Genomic DNA, 21,472 nt, shown 5'->3' with positions numbered 1-21,472 from the left:
AAATCTCGCTCTCCTCAGCGTTTGTGTCCGCCTCCCTGTTCTGCCCAGCGCAGGTCGTTACACATATACTACTTATTTTAAATTACAAAGACATCATTTCAGATATTAAGACTGCAAAATGTAATTGATTTAAAAAATAAAAAGCACATATACCACTGCGCTGCTGACAGTGATCCACCACCCATATAATATCTGCTCAGGGGTGGTCTGGGCCATAAATGAGTGAAGACAATCAATCTATGCAGAGAAATTGAATGATCTTTAGTTGTTGAACTACTAAGCTGGCCTGAAAAGAATTGTGCCAACTAAAGTGGCCAATAATTATACCTACTCACCATAACGGAAGTACTGTTTTGCATAAACAAACTTTAGTATGCATCATTACAGTAACATACAAATGAATATAAAATACCACAGTATAGATTGAGTTATTCAACCATGCACATTAGCAGTATGAGTATAAATAAATAGTGATCTCTGTAGATATATCTCTGATCATTAGGATCCTCTGCTCTGTAAGTTATGTTGACTGCTCTTACCTAGAAGCAAAGCAGGGCACACTGCAGCTGAAGCGTCATCATAACTACTACTGGCAGATCCAGGGGCAGATGCTCATCACAGGAATGGACTGGTGTGACTTTGTTGTTTTTGCTGAGGAGGACATGTTGGTGCAGCGCATATTGAAAGATGCACAGGTAATTAACACCATTAAACAAAAGGTGGACCATTTCTTTTTTCACCTATACATGCCCAGATGTCTATAAACTCAGTTTGTATGTTTGTATATATTGTTGTATTTGTTTAAAATGTTCTTATAACCCTGATAAGGATCTGTAGAATAGAAAAACATTTGAATGTCATTGGCACAGTTCTGATATTTTAAAAAACAACTCAATAGACAAATCACAAGCACTTTGTTTCAAAATAAAATTATTTATTTTCCTTCACTTTGTCATTGTTTTACATTTCGTCAAGCTTAAGTACAAACAAGTGAAACATTTATATTAAATATTAAACATTAAAAGTGAAGCCCATTAGATGTGAAGTAACTATTTACAAAAAGTAAGTGGTCATAGTTCAAACTGCAGGAAGTGTACATGAAAAGTAAACACATGGATAACATGCATATGCACCCTTAAATATTTATCACAGATTTGCAACATTGGTCCTGGGGGCTATTCCACGAAGCGAGCTTATGAAAGCGGCGCTTATTAGAGTGAGCCTCGCTTGAGTTAGCCAAACAGTTCACTTCCGTCTAGTTCCGTTCCACTAACGAAATCCAGACTCAACCTGTCCCCGCTAATTCAAGCCCGGCTTTTGTAATCTGCGATCATGCGCGTGCACACAGTATTTACACAGCCTCACTAATCGATATTCGAAAAGGCAAGAAAATGTCGAAAGAGCTGAAAGAACGAGCAGCTTTTTTTTCTTCTGCTGAACAGGAGCTACTCATACGTCTTTATGAGGAATATAAAGACGTTATTATGAAGAAAGGCAACACGTCCTGTATTAATAAAGCCAGAGAAGCTGCCTGGCACAATATTGCAGACAGATTAAATGCGTGAGCATATAATTTAACCCATTCATTGGCATTTAAAAAGTGTTATAGTAAATTAATAATGTTAATAATTTCCTGATTTAGAAGTAACATGAGCGGGGTTAGGAGAACGTGGCAACTGTATAAAATATTTTAGCAACCAGAAAGAAAACTGCTACTGCTGCTGCTGGTGGTGGACCTCCTGTAGCAGCCCTCACTCCTGCAGAAGACCTTGCTTTAGAGCAAAACAGCGGACGCCCCATCATTGTGGGAATCAAAGGAGGAACATCATCTGATCCTGTCTGTCCTCATGATACACAGCCTTATGTTAAAGGTAGGTTCAGTTGTTTCTCAGATTTTACATTTTTGTTCTTTGTTTCTTCTGTCCACAGGCTCAGCAAGACAATTAATACATTTCTCTTTCAAAAAAAAACGCCTTTTGTTTTATGTTAATAGTGTTAATGAACAAATGCAAACAAAATATTCCCTTAACTAAAGTAAATGTTTGCATACATGTCCCTCATAGCTCTACCATCCATGTGGTCTGCAATTAAAATGTCGTCTTCCCATTGCTCCAACTGCACTCTTGGCATTTCTTCTTTTTGCAGTATTGCCACATTGTGCAAAACTGCACAGGCTGCTTTAATGTCACAGGCTCTCTCAGGAGTCACTCTGAGATGGCGCAAGCAGTTAAATCTGCTGTTTAACTGTCCAAATGCCATCTCAATGCATGCCCTTGTCTTTGAATGTGCACGATTGAACCTCCTCTCTGCATCTGTTGTAGGGTCTGCATATGGGGTAAGAAGAAAAGGTTGGCAGGGGTAACCCCTATCCCCAAGCAGTAAGCCAGGAAAAGCACCTACGATTATAAGGAGAAGAGTTAAACACTGAGGCCAAATCTGCACTATTTTGTGTGGTTGGAGTATTCTTACCTTGGGCAAACCTCTGTGCCAGTGAGGACGCACGAAATATCCTGGAATCGTGCACCGAGCCGGGCCATTTTACCTCAATGTTGGAGAATAGAAATTGGCTGGTGCAAACCATCTAGAACAATGGCAAAAGTGACAAAGGGTGAAAGTTATTCAAACCCATGAACTGACATGCTTTACAATTTCTGTTGGGTAGGCAAAACTTGCATGTACCTGTACATTGATGCTGTGAAATAATTTTTTGGTTCACATAGTCTGCCTCCATGGGTACAGATGGAGCCTTTATCCAGATGTGAGTACAGTCTATAGCACCAATGACATTTGGAAATCCTAGACAATTCAATGCGTTTTGAATTGAAGGAATTTTAGCATGAAATAGTTGATTAAGATGAATACAAAGCACTTTGGTAAGTGCTCTGGATAAGAGCGTCTGTTAAAGTCATATAAATTTAACTCCAAGTTACTGATCAAACCAACACTACTTCTCATGAATACATGCCAGCTGTTCTGAAAAGGATGGGAAGGATGCCTCTGTGACCAGGGAATTTAATGAATATATTAAGGAAGCGCTTAAGCGCAAGGTAAACCTTTCGAATTTCGCTGCAGAACGTTGCCTTACTAAGATGTTATGCATCCCCAAAGCTGTACAGAAATGCACGACTGGCAAAGAAGCACAAAGCGATACAGACTGTTTGGGGTTTGGTAAGAGCTTTACTACGTCTAGTGGTCTTCTCAATATATGGCCCCGGTAATTTACAAAGATATATAATACTGTGTCTTCTGAACCTGTAGCATCGGCGCAGATGGAAATTCTAAAGTGAGGGGGACCAAGCTGTACAATATATGCGTTTATGCTTGTAGATGCTAGATTTCGGATGGGGTCAATATAAATCTGGAGGGGACATGTCCCCCCCGTCCCCAGTGCCATCTGCGCCCCTGACCTGTAGTGCTCAAATAAGTAGTCATCCGGAAAGCCCAGTGGATCTGTCCTGTCCTGGAATGACCTTGGAGCTGGTAGCATGAATGCTCTGTGCACTACACACGCTCCCTCATCTACTGGATTCTCTACAAATGGGCATGCCATGGTCAATCAGCCTTCAGCCTTCACTGTTAGCTGCTCTTTTTATAGCTTACATTTTGGATTATTTGTATCACCTGTATGAAAATCTTGGTAAAGTATTTGTCTGTATCCATTTCCTTTTTGCACCATTAAGTTAACCACACATTTACATTATTTATACTGAACATATGTAAATTGCAAAGTGATATGATTTGCTTGTAATTTGAACACAAAAGAGGAAGTATGGGGATAAATATATACCTAAAAGTATCTTCACCTAAATTACTCAGTATTAATAATTATTAATACTCAGGTACAAAGAATTGTATTTTTTGTGATATAGAGTTTATGCTAATGTATGTTTCTGCACCATAACTGCGATTAGACACTGTATTCCATTTTACACTGACCTGAATTTGTGAAGATTAAACCAATACATTAAAATGTGCAGAAACCTCACTGAATAACATTGAATATGTACTCTTAAGATCGAAATATAAATTGCATTTTGAAATATAATTATTAAATTTTGATAATAATAACCTGCAATCATTCCAAACTAATAATTACAGTACTCAATTAAATGTATAAAGATGTTATAATATATGCTACATCCACAGCCATTTAATGGATAGAACTGCAGCGGAACCTTGTTCCTCAATTCAGTTTCCCGGATGGCGAGACTGACATCACGCTGCTCAGCCAATAGAAGCGGTCCGGCTAAGCTAAGCCTCAACTCTAGCCTGGTACGGAGCAGGTTAGTTCAAACGTATATGTTGCTGTAGTAACTGAGCGAGGCTCAAGTCTAGCCTCTTTTGTGGAACCGAATTTGAGCAAAATGAGCCAGGCTTGTCTTTAAAAGCCCGGCTTACTGAGTTAGCTCGCTTCGTGGAATACCCCCCTGGAGTACCATTGCCCTGCTGTTTTTCCTTATTTAGTAAACCTACCTCAAATCATGAAAGCCTTAATTGCAGCAGGGAAACATCAGGAGAAATTCTGTAACATTTCTAAAATAATAACAAAAAGCCCTGTACATGAATGTAAAAAGTATTCTTGGGAAAGAGCAAATGTTATATATTCTGTACTCATACAGACCTTTCCACCATCCGAGGCCCATTTCTTGACAAGAGGACCATTCTGGTAGCTGGAGAGAAGACATGCCACAGTAAACAATTTGATTGATACTTCCTGTGATGGAGAGTGGTATTACAGTGTCAAATAGTTTGTTTTCTTTAATTCGTCTAATCATCCTCTCCACATGTACCCTTAGACGTGCAATATGCTGGGTCTCTCTCACATCATCTTCCAGCATCTGTGTTCTCTTGTGCAGGAAAGCAGGCCTGTGTACTTTACAAGGAACCAGGTCATCAACAAGGAATCCCTTGTCTACCATAATGGCCATGTGAGGTGTCAGTAGAGATGTGATGCCTGACTGCCTGAAGATTTCCTTGTCACCGAGAGACCCCTGGTAAAGTGCTGATACAAATGTCACAGCTCCATGTGGTGCCATCCCCAACATACCTTTGAAAGTGCAGTGGGACTTGTATGTTGAAAATACTTCACTTTGCAGCAGTAAAGATGATGGAGTCTGGCAGCGAAGCTCTGTGCAGTCAATCACTACCTGTGTGTCTGGGTACCTTGAGAACTCCTTGGGCAGGTGAGCCTTTATGACTTCGGGTGGCATCCAGATACACATGGATCCCAGCAGGGTGTAAAGGCCTGTAAAGGGTGTAAAGAAGTTGGCCCACGTAATGATGATCCGGCTCACAGTGGTGCGGTGAATAAAAAATCTGTGCCCAAGATCCCTCTGTTTTAGGCCAACCGACAAGTACATCAGAAAGAGGAACAGCTCTTCAATTGGTGTTAGCTTCTGGATTGGGCAAAAACAAAGAGAAAACATACACAAATTATATTTTTAAAAGATTAAAATAATATACACAGTCCGGTCACATTATAAACAGCCCTTGTAACCGTACTCTTTGTGGATGTTTTCAGTTAATTAGGTTATATAGGATCAGATCATATAGCACTTTGTAGTTATACAATAATCAGACTGTAATCTCAATGTGACCTCAATGTGACAGACTCCCCCACCAAGGGCACTACCCGTCCCGGGGTGCCAACAGGACCCAGTGCCCCGAACCCACATCGGGAGCGGGAACATGTGCATGTGTTTCCCTACTCCAGTTCTTAACACACCTCTACCATATTGTTCTTACTGATAAACATTGTAAGCGTGTGTTAAGAGCTGGGTGAGGGAGAAAAAACATGAACTGTCAACATGGATAGCAAGGGTGAAATACCTGATTTAAGAAAATGCAAATATTTGTTACTACCAAAATAACGACATGAACTGAATTTTAGCCAGTCTTTTCAACATCCAAATAGTGCATTGAATACACCAGGGATATATTTTAGGATTCAAGCAACTGCTGCACGTTCGCCTGCTAAACTTAAAGTACATTAACTGCCTGTAAATAAAACGTATTTTGTATTCTACTTAGTGCACTACACAATGAGTGGGGAGCTATTTGGGTCATGATCTAATCAAACACAGCTACACGGTTACGCGGTTATGTCTTGTGATTATCCGTCTCACCTGTGGCTCGTCTCGTCATCACTTGGGGTTTATGGGGTCTGTCTATTTAATGTACGTTCGCGCAGTGTCCTGTGCTCGTCGTTGTCTGAGTCATACGTTTTCTGTGAGTAGCTGTGTGTTTTACGTGCGCCATCTGCGCAATATATGTACTCATATTAAAGTGACTCTGAGTGCACGGACAGCGAGCTATGTACGGAGGACGAGGGTAGTTCGCCACCCACTGAGCGTTCTGCCGGGACCGTCAAGGGGAGTAACAGCCTGGGGGTGAGCGCTCCCCCTTACCGCTCCGAGGGGAGCGCGATGGACGGCTCCCGGGGTGGGAGCCCAGCCACGCCCATGAGCTGGAGCCTGGGCAGTGAGGAGGAAGAGGAGATAGAGGTTACAGACAGCGCTCCCACTGCCAGGTTAGGAAGGCTCACACCCGGTGGAGGGTTCGCGCTGCACCCGGTGGAGGGTTTGCGGCGAGGGCAGGAGGAGGACCGCCCACCGCAGCGCCTGCAGCTCCCGCTCCCGACGTAAAACACACAGCTACTCACAGAAAACGTATGACTCAGACAACGACGAGCACAGGACACTGCGCGAACGTACATTAAATAGACAGACCCCATAAACCCCAAGTGATGACGAGACGAGCCACAGGTGAGACGGATAATCACAAGACATAACCGCGTAACCGTGTAGCTGTGTTTGATTAGATCATGACCCAAATAGCTCCCCACTCATTGTGTAGTGCACTAAATAGAATACAAAATACGTTTTATTTACAGGCAGTTAATGTACTTTAAGTTTAGCAGGCGAACGTGCAGCAGTTGCTTGAATCCTAAAATATATCCCTGGTGTATTCAATGCACTATTTGGATGTTGAAAAGACTGGCTAAAATTCAGTTCATGTCGTTATTTTGGTAGTAACAAATATTTGCATTTTCTTAAATCAGGTATTTCACCCTTGCTATCCATGTTGAAAGTGCATGTTTTTTCTCCCTCACCCAGCTCTTAACACACACATGTTTATCAGTAAGAACAATATGGTAGAGGTGTGTTGAGAACTGGAGTAGGGAAACACATACACATGTCTGGAGGAGTGCAAGGATCAACTTAGGAATCGGTGTTGGTTATATATATATTTTTGCCACACACTATGTTTGCCACATATGAGCATCTAATGGCCTTCTGGAGTCTTATTGAGCCATCAACATCCAAAATGCTTCGTGTTGGTCAGGCCAGTGGAGGCTCCCACTTGAGTGCCCTTGAGGAAGCGTTGTCAAGACCCACTGTAAGTACATCTGTTTTTTTTTCTTTCTCATATTTAATGTGTAATCTATACATGCCAGTCAGATTATTATGACCACCTCCTTGTAAATCAAGTCTTTGTGGATGTTCTCAGTTGCACTGATCATATAGGTGAACTTTAGGGTGGTAGATCTCCAGGACCAGGATCCAGCACCCCTGTTCTACAGTATCAGACTGTAGTCAGTACCTTTTTGTATACTTTATTGATCCTATTTAAACACTACAGAGCAGCTATTATTCAGGACTGGATCAGATAAAGCTTGATCCAATGTACATTTTTAAACACTCAGATTTACTGCTTGCTAAAAAAAGTCCACTAACCCAGTGTTTCTCCAAACCTGGTCCTGTGCATGCCCTGAACATTTGAGTGCTTTCACTGCTTTAACACCCCTTGCAACTTGAAAAGTGTGCTGGGAGCAGCAAAGACACTAAAATGTAAAGGACAGGGCGTCTACAGGACCAGGATTGCAATTACCAATAATTTACAGCCAAAGGTATAATGTGTGCAGTGCTCTGTGAACACTGATGAATATCTAGATGACTTAGAAACTGTGAACAGACAGATCAGTTATTGTCTCTGACTTTACACCTACAAGGTGGACCCACATGGTAGGTATGCCTAGTAAAGTGGAAAGTATGTGGACAAAGCCACATTACCACACCACTACCACATCAGGGTCACGACCAGAGGCGGACGAAGTACTCAATTTCATTACTTGAGTCAAAGTACAGATACCACTGGTCAAATGCTACTCCGATACAAGTGAAAGTTGCATGTTCAAAATCTTACTTAAGTGAAAGTACTGAAGTACTTGCTTTTAAAAATACGTATTAAATCACATTAAATAATGTGACGGAAGTACACCTTCCGTCACATTTGTATAAAATACTTTATAGTTTAAAAGTATTATACATCCTACCAAATCCTCTTTGGGCATAATATTCATACAGTCTTTGATAATAATCAATAAGGCATATTCCAATGATGTACATCATTCAGGTAGTGGTAGCAGAAAAGTTTAACCTACACTTTAGTTTAAGGAACAAAAACATTTTCTAAAAACACAATTCACTGATTAGCCTAGCCTAACCTGTTTAAGCAAATTATGTTACCATATTAAAAGTCAATAATAAAATGACGGTTTTCTCTCTTTGCTAGTTAGGTATTCAGTCATCCAATACAACATTATGCTACAGTCAATATAAACAAAGACAAAGTAAAATTAGCAGTGTGGCATCTTGGTAGTCTAACCTTGCTACAACCTTTTGCAGTATGGCTAAAGCCCACCAACTCCATGCCACCCAACATGCTAACAAACTCTTTTCAAACTAGAAATCACAGCCACATTAGAATTATTGACATTAATTCTACACTGACATTAGAATGGAAACATTATTTGACAAGATTCGATTAACCCACACAGTTTCCCTTATTGATGTTTCCGTAGTTTGAATTACTTGCCAATATAATGTTAACATTATTTATAGTGATCCTAGCAGACCTAGCAGTGGAGTGAGCAGGCAAAGTCATTTCACTAGCCTTACTGCAAAGCTCCTCTGACTACATAGTCACTTAACAAAACATTTAGGCTGCATACCGTAATATACTTCCTCAGGTGGGACGGTGAATTTTGGTATGCAGTGATATAGTTTGTTTTTGGCAAACAAAGCATGCATTTAAAACGATAGGAATGATTCATCCGTTCAGAAAACTGGAACATTTTGTCGAGATACGGCCATGGGTGCAAAAGAGCATGCCAGGGTTGCCAGCTCTCACGCATTGAGCGTGAGACACGCGCATTTGACCGTTTTCACACGCTCTCACGCCACAGTTCCGATATCTCACGCCAATAAAAAAATCTAGTTTATTTACCTCTGATCTATATCTATCAACCACCGGCGATCGCGATATAATACTTAATTTGTGTCCATTTTTCACCGCCCCGGTAACGTTCGCCACCCCCCGATCAACAATTTACACTCGCCACCAAGTCCAGGTTCAAATCTCCCTCCAAGCGATCTTGAAAAGTTGGCAACCCTGGCATGCTCCATCACCGCCGTCTCCGCTCATGTTGCTGTTATTTAGGAAAAGAACGACTAGCGACACCGAACTTGATTTTACACCTCACAGACACATCCTTGATTGCTGATAGGCTGTCACCTGTGAAAATACTATCGGGGGAGGGGAGGAGAGTTGTGTGTGGAAGTAACGAGTAACGAGAGCTGGACAGAAATGTAGTGGAGTGATAAGTACTGTATTTGTTATTCAACTGTAGTGAAGTGAAAGTCATAAGTATTTTTTAAAAAATCAACTTAAGTAAAGTACAAATACTCAAGAACTGTACTTAAGTACAGTACTTAAGTAAATGTACTTCGTTACTGCCCACCTCTGGTCACGACAGTGCTGGCAATGCTCACCCAAACAATAGCTGCTATTTACCGTAGAACAGGACAAAATCTGGTTAATAAAGTATACAGAGAAAGAGACAGATTACAGTCTTTTTTTTTTGTTAATGGCCCACCTCCACCCCCCAATCTTTGGAGGACAACTTTGTTCTTATGTACAGTTCAAATGACAATTATAACAATTCTGTATAATATAGTGATAACAATATGCAAAGTGATAATTATTGGGGTTAGGTGGACCAAGAAAAGAGGGGGAGAGAAAGAATAAAAAGGGAAAAGACAGAAGGGCAGGAGGAAAAACAACCAGCTCAAATGACCACTGTAAAGAAGAGCAGAAAGTGTACCCAAGACATATAGCACACATGACTGTGATGCATGTGTATGTGTGAGTGTGTGTTTATGTGCAACCTAAAAGTGCAACATAGTATAAATGTACGGAATATGCTTACCAGCAAGGGTAAGAAAGCCGCGACAACATTCCCCCAGAGGCCAGAGGCAGGCAGAGAAAGACCCGGGAATCCCACCCACCCACGGCCCCTCCAGGAGCAGTGGAGTCCCAGGGCCGCACATCCCAGTGACCCTCGCATGCCCGCCCCCGCAGGCGGGAGAGGGAGACCCCGGAAAGCGGGGTCACGCAGGGTCACCTGCGGAAGAGAAACAGGTTAGCAGACTCTTCTAAAAGCAAGGCAAGCTACAAGACTGGGAGAATGCCGCCAAAAAGAGTTCCACCAGCAATGAGTCAACCACAGCAAAGAGAAGATGACCCGCTTCTAATCTCTAGCACCGAAGCTGCGTCTGGCGACCCACCCGCAGATGTAGAACAGCTGTGTGCAATGCTCCAGAGCTTTATGACAGAGCAAAAAGGAAGGGATGACTATTTCCAAAAAGAAGTAGCAAAACAGGAGCAAAGATGGTGCTCAATGCAGCACCAGTTCGGTTTACTGCAGGAAGAAGTCCACAAGGACCGGGCTGCAGGGAGACGCGAACAAGACTAGAGTGAAGAAACAACGGACTTCGCTCATTCTCGGATTATACGACGCACTCAAGCAGAGAGTGCAGACCAAGCAAATGAAAGTGAAACACGGCAATCTACATCGCAAGTTTCATCACACACAGTGTGGCCAACACCAAGACTGCCAACGCTAAAAGAGTCAGATGACATCGAACACTTCCTCACAATGTTCGAACGCATAGCGCAAACGGCAAACTGGCCAAGTGGAAGTTGGGCGCTACATCTGGCCCCGCTCCTGGAAGGAAAAGCCAGGGCGGCTTACGTAGCTATGGATGGTACGGACATCGGCGACTACCACAAAGTAAAAGACGTTATCCTGCGAAAATACAAAATAAACAAAGACACTTACCGCCAGAGGTTCCGGATGAACGACATACTCGAGGCAGAGACACCACGGGAGCTCTACACTAGGCTGAAAGGTCTCTACGAGAAGTGGATGACGCCACAGGAGAAGACTAAGGAAGAGATTGGCGACGTGATCATGCTGGAACAGTACCTGCGCATGGTCAAGCCAGAGCTCAGGAGGTGGATTATTGAGCGTAGTCCCGGGTCAACTCTCCAAGCGGTAGAGATGTCAGAGGCATTCGTGGCAGCGAGACAGACAGAAGGCAACTTCCGCTTTGACGAAGTCAACAAACCGCGTCAGCACAACGAGTTTGGTATGTTTGCTGGGGGACGGGGTAGTATTCCGATGCCACAATATAGCAGACCACCTACACACGGGCGCTCGAGTGCGATTAATGTGAGAGCAGCTAGCGATAGACGCCCCGCAGATAAAACACTACGGTGCTTTAACTGTAACCAAACCAGCCACAAAATTAGTGCTTGTCCTAATTTATCGAGTAGCTCCAGTCGTTTGTCGTACAGCCTGTGGTGGAAATTTGGTGACCTCCTGGTGCGTGTATACACAGGCGACGCCAGACGCAGTTCATAGGGAACTGTCAGGATCAGGGGATCTAACTCGACAAGAGTCGAGAGGTTTGGCGGTCGAACTCCACGGGGGTGGGGGGGGGTTATACAGGTGGCACCATCGGTGGTTACCGGACAGGGTAACTGAGTGATTGGGAGTTTCACCCTCGACTGGGAGTCGAGCACCAGGTGGCCACACGCAACTGTGGGTTGACGAGCACACAGTTTGCATAAAACCAGTGAGAGTGAAGGTCGCGCTCTGTGTGAGTGTTTGTGGTATGAGAGAGCGTGGGTGAGTAGTTGTCTCTCTCCGCAGAAGCAGCAAAATGGGTGCATGTAATAGTAGCCGTACTGACGGTGAGGTCAGTGAGATACTGTGTGAACATCCTAGAAGGGAGTGCAGTGATTTGTTTTAACGGGGCATGGATTAACCCTGAGATCTTCGGGGGAGAACGGGCCTGAGTCCGTTTGAGATCTTATTTGGCAGGCCGCCAAATACAGTAATGATGCAATGATGCCATGTTGAATTATTGTGCAAACCTGTCCTCTCTCTTGTCACAAGTTCGAAGGGCGGTGAAAGAGGCGTTACCTAAGGTCCACAGCACAACCTGGAACATGGATTCACGCCAGCCATTGCAAGAAGGTTCTTGAACCTGAGCAGACGAAGAGCAGTCCTGAAGCATCCCAGCTTCTGTAGAGTGAAAGGAGGGTGTTCAGGCGCCTCAGCTGAGTGGGTGGAAGTGCAGATAGGGCGTGCCCGCACTCCAAGCACAACAGCTGTCAAGAATGGTCAACTATCACCCACCATGAACCCTGTGCTCTTGCTCATCCGGTGATGGAGCACAATGGCAATTGTTGTTGAAGGTTTTCTGTGTGCCTTGTATGCTGTCACTTCTGAGGAGTTGTGTCTTGCAGGCTGCAGACACGGCGCCAACACCTGAGGACCTCACGATGTGGACGGATGTCAAGGCCACAAATCTACCACCTGATGTTGATTCTGTTTGTAATCAGGTGTAGTTTGTTTGACCATCCATGTACTTTCTGTAAGTGACACTACGATCGAAAGCCTGTATTGGAGTGGTCTGTAGTCGATGTGATTTGTCCATAAAGGACAAAAAGGACGGAAATGTGGTGGAAATTTGGTGATTTCCATTTATGTCAGGCTTTCTTAGTATACATTAAACACATTAGATATAGGTGTTAGATCTTTTTACATATACGTGTGTTAATCATGGCACTGAAGCCATTCTCGTGACTTCAGTAGGGCTCAGATGTGTGTGCGTGTGTTCTCTGGCCTCGGCTGAGGCCTAATCTGATGTTCCTCTGGTGTTCCTAAACTGACCTCGCTGGAGACGGCTAATCTCTACTTGGAAGGGACTACGGCGACACTCAGTCTGTCATGACATCACGAGGATGCTGAGCTTGGAGGGGACATGCGTCATATGCATCTGTCAAATCAGTGTTAATTATTTCATGTATTGTCCAATCACATTTGGTTGATCACCTCGTGTTCACCTCGTGGACACCGTGTGTATTGATGATTAAACGTATAAAAGATGAGAGTTTGGAATGGGGAATTAGCTCTCTCTGTGACAGACACCTGGCGTGTTTGTAACGGAGATCTCAGGGGTTAATCCATGCTTTGTTGAAATAAATCATTGTACTTTATTATCTAACCCAACTGCTTCTGACTTTTATTGTGCTCACCATTTAAGGGTTTCAGAATTTCTATCACAAGCCCAAGGAGAGTTTAGCTTTAAAACTGTTGATGATACTAAAGACAGCACAATTACTGTAAAAATAGGCAGTAGAAAGTTCAAAGCGCTCATTGATACGGGAGCTAGTCAGACGCTGGTATCGGCTAAATGTTTTCCCAACAATGAAGTAGTACACACCGGGAAATTACGGGTAAAGTGCATACACGGGGACGAGCAGGTATATCCCACAGCAGAAGTAAGCATAGAGGTACAGGGGCAGGCTTATCTGTTAAACCTGGGTATAATTCAGCAATCTCCCTACTCCGTGATTTTAGGCAGAGATGTACCCGTTTTAATAGACCTCTTAGCAGATAGGCAGAAAACAGCTGATGTAATGGTTGTAACCAGGCTGCAGGCTAAGCAGGAGAGTGTAGCAGGGGAAAATCAGACCCTCTTGAGGGAGTTACCCTATAATGAGACTCCTAAAATTTAAAAAGTCCAAACGACAAAAAAGGCAAGATAAAATCAGAGGCACTGCTATAGAGGAACAAGTAGAATGTCCTGATATAGAGGTAGACGCATTGCCTGGTAGCGTGGCGCAGTTACAACGTCAGGACAAGTCACTTGAGCCACTATTCCTAAAGGCAGAGGAACAGAGATCCAGTTCACAATAATTAGGGACATTCTTTTCCGAGTAAAAGGTGAAATAGAACAACTTGTGGTACCTGTAGGTTTGAGGCAGGAAGTACTTAAATTAGGGCATTCTGACCCATGGGCAGGTCACCTCGGACACGCTAAAACTCAGAGCAGAATAGCGAACCGATTCTACTGGCCACGTCAGCAGTTAGACATAATAGAATTCTGCAAAGCATGTCCAGAGTGCCAGCTAACCGCACCAAAAAGAAAATCAGACAGACAGAGTACCCATGATAAGCTTACCGGTTATTGACGTCCCGTTTTCACGGATCGCCATGGACGTAGTAGGTCCCCTATCCAAGAGTCAGAGCGGCAAACGCTATATTTTAGTAATTGCTGACTATGCAACGCGCTATCCAGCAGCATTTGCACTAAGTAAAGTGAAAACACGCCAGCTGGTTAATGCCCTTCTACAGTTAATATCCAGAGTAGGCATACCACGTGAAATACTCACAGATCAGGGAACAAACTTTATGTCCAAGCAGCTTAAAGACGTCTTTGCGTTAATGGGTATAAAAGGCATCAGGACGACCCCCTTTCACCCAAAAACTGACGGCTTGGTTGAGCGCTTCAATAAGACCCTGAAGTGCATGCTTTGCAAGTTTGTGTCAGAGACTGGCTCTGACTGGGACAAGTGGCTCCCATACGTGAGCCTTTATTCCAAAGAATAAAGAATAAAGAATAAAAGATGATAAAGCTAGGGGTGATTAAGCCATCCAGCTCTGGCCCATCACCAAGACTCTAAAAGACACGTGATTGATTATAATGTTGTATTTATCTGTTCCGGGATACTCAGGGGACTGGCGGCCCATCCAGCTCCTCCTCTTATAGTGGCCGAAGGGCCCTCGGCCTACTGAAGGAGGGGAGGGGGTTACAGTTCCTGGGAATACCTGAGGACGGAGTTGTATGCAACAAATGGACATATTAATTATTATTCTTGTCATAGTAGTGCACTAAATGTAAAATGTTATGTATATATTGTGTTACTGCAGTAATGTATGTATGTCATGTTTGTGTTTGTAGGTAACCCCTGCTAGTAGTAGTGGTGTGTCCCAGCTTAATTAAGGGGAGGAGCTACTAGTATAAGAGGCCTTCCTCTCAGAGGCTAAGGAGGTTGAGGTTGGTTGGTTAATGTTGGTTGTTTGATATTGGATGTTATTGTGTTGAGCCCAAGAAACATAGGGGCTAGACTGGCTGCTGATTGCCAGCGCTTACTGGAGGTACTGCTTATAAGCCTTTGCGGGCTTGAGTACTTTTTATATGTTTGTTCTCCTTTTATACAGTTTTTCTTTTCGTTTACTAGTATTGGTGATTTACTCCTTTGCTGGAAAACACAATTAAAACACCTGGGGGGTATTCCAGAAAGCGGGGTTAACAAACTCTAAACTTAACCCTGAACTCTGGGTTGTCTTACCCCGATCTGACATACTCCGAGTTTTCGGTTCCAAAACGGCGGATCGGAGTTAAAGTAATCAGGGTCGCTCAACTCTGAGTAGGTTGACCCAGACAGAAGCGCGTTCACGCGTAACTATGAAAGGCATTCTTAATGGAACGCAGATAAATAGGATTTATCATGGAGTTAAACGCGAAAATCAGCCGAACATCGTATTTCACACCACTGTAGCTTGAAGTATTAATGACTGCGTATGCAGAATATTTAGATATTATTAAACGTAAATGTAATACTGCGGTAGCTGCTAGAGAAAGGCAGTCAGCATGTCAAAAAAATTGCCAACAGAGTTAATGCGTGAGTGAAAATGATATTTTTATATTTAGCAGAAGGGTGCGATTATATTATTATTTTCTCCACCTTTATAATTGAGTTTTTAAATATTTTTTATTGAACACTTACTAATTCCAGGTCTAATCTGAGTGGTGTGAAACACACATGGCATCAGATAAAAATGAAGTATAAGAATACTGTACAAAGTGGTATGGCTGTACATAACTATATCTTATTCTTAAAATATATTATAAAATATATTTATTTACAGGAAAAATTAAATAATGAAACATAACAGTGAATTTGACTGTAATGTATATTAAAAGGTTACAGGGTGGATGGTGGGGTGGGGTGGGTGGTGGTACATGATTTAATGTGGAAAGCAGTGATTGCAGATGGAGTCTCTGACAACTCCACCATCTCTGTTGTCACCCACATGCATGTAAGGTTCCTCGTCTGTGGGCATGTCAGAGATGGTAGGCTGTCGCTCTTCCTGGATGGTTGCAATGTTGTGTAATACCACATATGCCAATATTATGTGGCACGCCTTATCAGGGGTTACTCTGAGCCCCTTCAGGCACTGGAACCTGGCCTCGAGGATTCCTAGGGTCATTTAAATTCTTGCCCTGGTTTTGCTGTGGGCCTGATTGTAGCAGGACTGTGGTCCAGGTGCAGGATCTGAATAGGGAGTCATAAGGTAGGCCTATAGGAGAGGCAGGGATACCCTCTGTCTCCATGAAGGAGGCCGTCATGTCCTATAATCACACTAGGGTTTGCAATGATTTAACTATTACACTGCATGTGAACAACTAGCAAAACTACCGCAGGCCTACTCTGTTCAGATTTGTTGTATAGTGTGGAATCATACACGGATCCTGGCCATCTGGCTTCAACATTTGTGATGAGGTGGGAAGCATCACATATGATCTTGATGGGAAGAACGGTCAGTTACAATAGCTACGTTATTTTTGTTACCATTAAAGATAAGTACATTATTCATTAAGGATTATAAAGGTTAGTACCTGTACATTAATGCTATGGATGAATTTTCATGTTCTAATGGTGCTGGAATAGGTAGCATATGTAGGTTCCATCAATACAGCCAATCACTCTAGGAAATCCTTAAAATGTAAATGGAATGAAGTTCGTTATATATTGCTTCTCCTTTGCTTAATTTCTTTATTGTCCGTGTGAATTAAAGACAAACCAATGATGCTGTGGAATTCCTCTTTGATGTCCATAACTGGCTTAAGCCCAGGAAACACCACAAAACCGGGCACTAGTCATTTTAATGCCGGACATAGTTTTCGGCCAGACCGACATACAGTAGCTTTGCTGACAGATTCCGCATCTCCTACACTATAAAGAAAACTTCCACTAGCAAAAAACGAAGACCGATATATAACAATCTGGAGAGAATTTAGGGCTGATCCGCGATGTGTAATATTTGAAATGTTATTATAATAATAAAGTTATTGATGTAAGTAATGGATTGTGCTGAAAACGATAACGTTCATTAAAAAAATAATCCGAAAATGATAGTAGGCCTATGTCTATTCGGGGTTTTATAAGGCGTTCCCGACGAAGAACTCAGCGAATAAACTGAGCTTCAATATCCACATGATCTTCGAGGAAAGGACACGTCATGATGACGTGTTTGTAACTCTGGGTCAGGTCCAAGTTAACCTGCCAGCGAGCAGGTTAGGTTCAGAGCGTAAGTTGCTATAGCAACTGACATAGAGTTTGTTTTAACCCGCTTTCTGGAACAGGAAACTCCGGGTTTTAGTGAACTCAGAGTTAACAAACCCTGAGTTAGTCACTTAACCCGCTTTCTGGAACACCCCCCTGGATTGGGAACACCAATGTCTGTATTCACCTCACTCTCTGTAGTGAACCCACCTCCATATTCACCCACTCGTAGTACCACGCTCACAGTATGGTTACTAGGGGTGTTCATAATGTGACCGGACTGTGTATATTATTTTAATCTTTTGTCTTTGTTTTTGCCCAATCCAGAAGCTAACACCAATTGATGAGCTGATGAGGCCTGATTTCCTGCACAAGAGAACACAGATGCTGGAAGATGATGTGAGAGAGACCCAGCATATTGCACGTCTAAGGGTACATGTGGAGAGGATGATTAGACGAATTAAAGAAAACAAACTATTTGACCACTCTCCATCACAGGAAGTATCAATCAAATTGTTTACTGTGGCATGTCTTCTCTCCAACTACCAGAATGGTCCTCTTGTCAAGAAATGGGCCTCGGATGGTGGAAAGGGCTGTATGAGTACAGAATATATAACATTTGCTCTTTCCCAAGAATACTTTTTACATTCATGTACAGGGCTTTTTGTTATTATTTTAGAAATGTTACTGAATTTCCCCTGATGTTTCCCTGCTGCAATTAAGGCTTTCATGATTTGAAGTAGGTTTACTAAATAAGGAAAAACAGCAGGGCAATGGTACTCCAGGACCAATGTTGGAAACCTGTGATAAATATTTAAGGGTGCATATGCATGTTATCCATGTGTTTACTTTTCATGTACACTTCCTGCAGTTTGAACTATGACCACTTACTTTTTGTAAATAGTTACTTCACATCTAATGGGCTTCACTTTTAATGTTTAATATTTAATATAAATGTTTCACTTGTTTGTACTTAAGCTTGACGAAATGTAAAACAATGACAAAGTGAAGGAAAATAATTTTATTTTGAAACAAAGTGCTTGTGATTTGTCTATTGAGTTGTTTTTTAAAATATCAGAACTGTGCCAATGACATTCAAATGTTTTTCTATTCTACAGATCCTTATCAGGGTTATAAGAACATTTTAAACAAATACAACAATATATACAAACATACAAACTGAGTTTATAGACATCTGGGCATGTATATGTGAAAAAAGAAATGGTCCACCTTTTGTTTAATGGTGTTAATTACCTGTGCATCTTTCAATATGCGCTGCACCAACATGTCCTCCTCAGCAAAAACAACAAAGTCACACCAGTCCATTCCTGTGATGAGCATCTGCCCCTGGATCTGCCAGTAGTAGTTATGATGACGCTTCAGCTGCAGTGTGCCGTGCTTTGATTCTAGGTAAGAGCAGTCAACATAACTTACAGAGCAGAGGATCCTAATGATCAGAGATATATCTACAGAGATCACTATTTATTTATACTCATACTGCTAATGTGCATGGTTGAATAACTCAACCTATACTGTGGTATTTTATATTCATTTGTATGTTACTGTAATGATGCATACTAAAGTTTGTTTATGCAAAACAGTACTTCCGTTATGGTGAGTAGGTATAATTATTGGCCACTTTAGTTGGCACAATTCTTGTCAGGCCAGCTTTGTAGTTCAACAACTAAAGATCATTCAATTTCTCTGCATAGATTGATTGTCTTCACTCCACTCATCTATGGCCCAGACCACCCCTGAGCAGATATTATATGGGTGTTGGATCACTGTCAGCAGTGCAGTGGTATATGTGCTTTTTATTTTTAAAATCAATTACATTTTGCAGTCTTAATATCCGAGATGATGTCTTTGTAATTTAAAATAATTAGTATATGACTGTATTCTGTGTTTATTGACATTTTTCATAGCACCCTACATTTTTACACAAATGTACAAAGTTTAGAATATTATTACTTACCAAAGTTCTTGGCTTGTGCCATTGCTGCTCACTCTCTGTGCAGCTCAGGACAGGAGGAACAGCAGGAACTCTTAGATGTGAATAATGTGCAGTTTGATAAAGCAATGCCACCACATGATTGCACAAAGTTGTCCCAGCAACACATGAGCAGGTCTCGAATCATCTAAAGAAATCTGCAAAAATACAAAATGTAGCAAATACAATGAGAAACAGTATCAAGTGCAATTTAATTAAAAAAACTGTTTACAAAATAAAATCAGCCAGGAAAGGCTATATAATTAGAATACACTGTCACTAATAGTCTACAGTGTTGCCTAATGTGGCTCTCATTTGACATCAACAATTTACCGGGTTCAATAGTATTTACAATAAAGTAAATCAGGAAACATCTGAACAAATACAGTTTCTGGGGGTTTTGCCTTTAACATTCACTTTTCCTGACATTAAGTCATACTCACATTGCCAGGTAACATTACTCAAAACATTACTCACACATTTTCACCAACAAAATGTTTTAGTCCCCATAAACATAAATCTAAAAACAACATTCATAGCATCTATCTTCTAAAGCACTGTCACCCTACACTCGAGCTGTGTGGCTTCTCCGACTTCTTCATCGACCTAAAACAGGTCGCCCTCACACACATCTCTCCTGTCACCTGATCTTTGTTCAACACTAAAATGCAAATAAAAGAATAGACTTAATCACAGTATGTGTTTAATAGTGAAGTGAGATAACTCAGTCCTGAGACAGGTTAAACAGCAGTCTCCGGCGCGGATTCCGTGTTTGTAAACAAAGCACAATATTCGTTGTTTTGTAAACAAACACGCGTCGGCGAACACCGTCGAGTTGCGCTTTGTTTACAAACACAGATTCCGCTGTTTAACCCAGTCATGGCCGGGCTAAACACAGGGATCCGCCGGGTTTGTGTTGATCTTGAGTTTAAGCTCTTACGAAGTTTAGTGTTCAGACACGACCAGCTAGCTAACACACACACACACACACACACACACACACACACACACACACACACACACACACACACACACACACACACACACACACACACACGCACACACACACACACACACACACACACACGCGCACGCACACACACGCACACACACACACACACACACACACACACACACACACACACAATGCTAACGCTAACTGATTTACGTTTAGCTGTGTGCTAGCGCTAACACGGAACACTCACCTTCGTAGTTGTCAATATAACTAGATATGTACATCTTGAAATCTTTCTCTTTCTCGCTCGAAGAAGCCGCGGCATGTGTGTCTTGACGATCCGATGAACATCGTTGACCGTCACCCGAGGGAGGTCCTGCAAACAGCGCGTGTAAAACGTCATTGTTGACGTGTCTCTGCAGTCGCGCCCGAGATAACCGGAAATGATACTGCCGGTATATGCGCATGCGGAAGCGTCACGTGCACAGAGCGAATTTTGATCCGTAAGCGGCCCTATGTTGGCCTAATGGGTAGGGCACTGGTCATTGAAGCACTTGGGTCAGCAAGACCCGGGTTCGAACCCCACGCTAGGTTAAGTGTAACAAAAAAAGGTATACCAAAAAAACGAAAAAAAGACAAAAACAAAAAAAAACAAAAACAAAAAAAAAAGCCCAGTGCTGATCTGACCGGTGCCTGATAGCCAACAGGGCCTATTTTTAGTTGCCATGTATCAACGTTATTTTTTCTCCTCAATCTGAATATATATACATATTATCATAACATGTATGTAAATTATCGAATGAATATCAAGTTCATTTCGGCATCATGAACAGTTAAATGACTTCATGAATTCAGTTAAATGATTTCGTTCATGTATATCTTATAATTTTAGTTACATTTTAAAAATATAAACAAAAACCTTTGCGAAATATTTAATGATATTTTTATTGCTTTGCGCCCTACATCGCCGTTTGCCGCTT

At 42.1% G+C, this 21,472-nt stretch overlaps 2 protein-coding genes across 15 annotated transcripts; both read right to left on the bottom strand.

Annotated features, from left to right (window-relative positions):
- Positions 1-2,048: 2,048 nt before the first annotated feature.
- Positions 2,049-14,670, bottom strand: LOC143519506 (uncharacterized). Of its 14 annotated transcripts, none has more exons than XM_077013018.1 (5): positions 10,271-11,841; positions 4,791-5,396; positions 4,622-4,670; positions 2,470-2,581; positions 2,049-2,396 (listed from the first exon to the last, which is right to left on the bottom strand). In XM_077013018.1, the coding sequence occupies exons 1-4, from the start codon at positions 10,406-10,408 to the stop codon at positions 2,544-2,546; spliced, it is 831 nt and encodes a 276-aa protein (XP_076869133.1). In that variant the 5' UTR covers positions 10,409-11,841; the 3' UTR covers positions 2,049-2,396; positions 2,470-2,543. The 14 variants fall into 14 exon arrangements, with proteins under 14 accessions (XP_076869133.1, XP_076869135.1, XP_076869137.1 ...); XM_077013020.1 differs by having other exon boundaries at positions 5,048-5,396; positions 10,271-11,840; XM_077013022.1 differs by having other exon boundaries at positions 2,049-2,324; positions 5,048-5,396; positions 10,271-11,840.
- A 172-nt stretch (positions 14,671-14,842) lies between these two features.
- LOC143519782 (uncharacterized) lies at positions 14,843-20,917 on the bottom strand. The gene is made up of 4 exons (XM_077013516.1): positions 20,743-20,917; positions 19,523-19,695; positions 18,802-18,953; positions 14,843-15,025 (listed from the first exon to the last, which is right to left on the bottom strand). Exons 2-4 carry the CDS (start codon positions 19,542-19,544, stop codon positions 14,843-14,845), a joined length of 357 nt encoding a protein of 118 aa, XP_076869631.1. The 5' UTR covers positions 19,545-19,695; positions 20,743-20,917.
- Positions 20,918-21,472: the final 555 nt, after the last annotated feature.

The sequence above is a fragment of the Brachyhypopomus gauderio genome, chromosome 7, assembly GCF_052324685.1.
Source record: "Brachyhypopomus gauderio isolate BG-103 chromosome 7, BGAUD_0.2, whole genome shotgun sequence".
Classification (NCBI taxonomy): Eukaryota; Metazoa; Chordata; class Actinopteri; order Gymnotiformes; family Hypopomidae; genus Brachyhypopomus; species Brachyhypopomus gauderio.
Note: the sequence above shows the minus strand (reverse complement) of the source record. Positions and strands in the feature narration are given on the sequence as shown.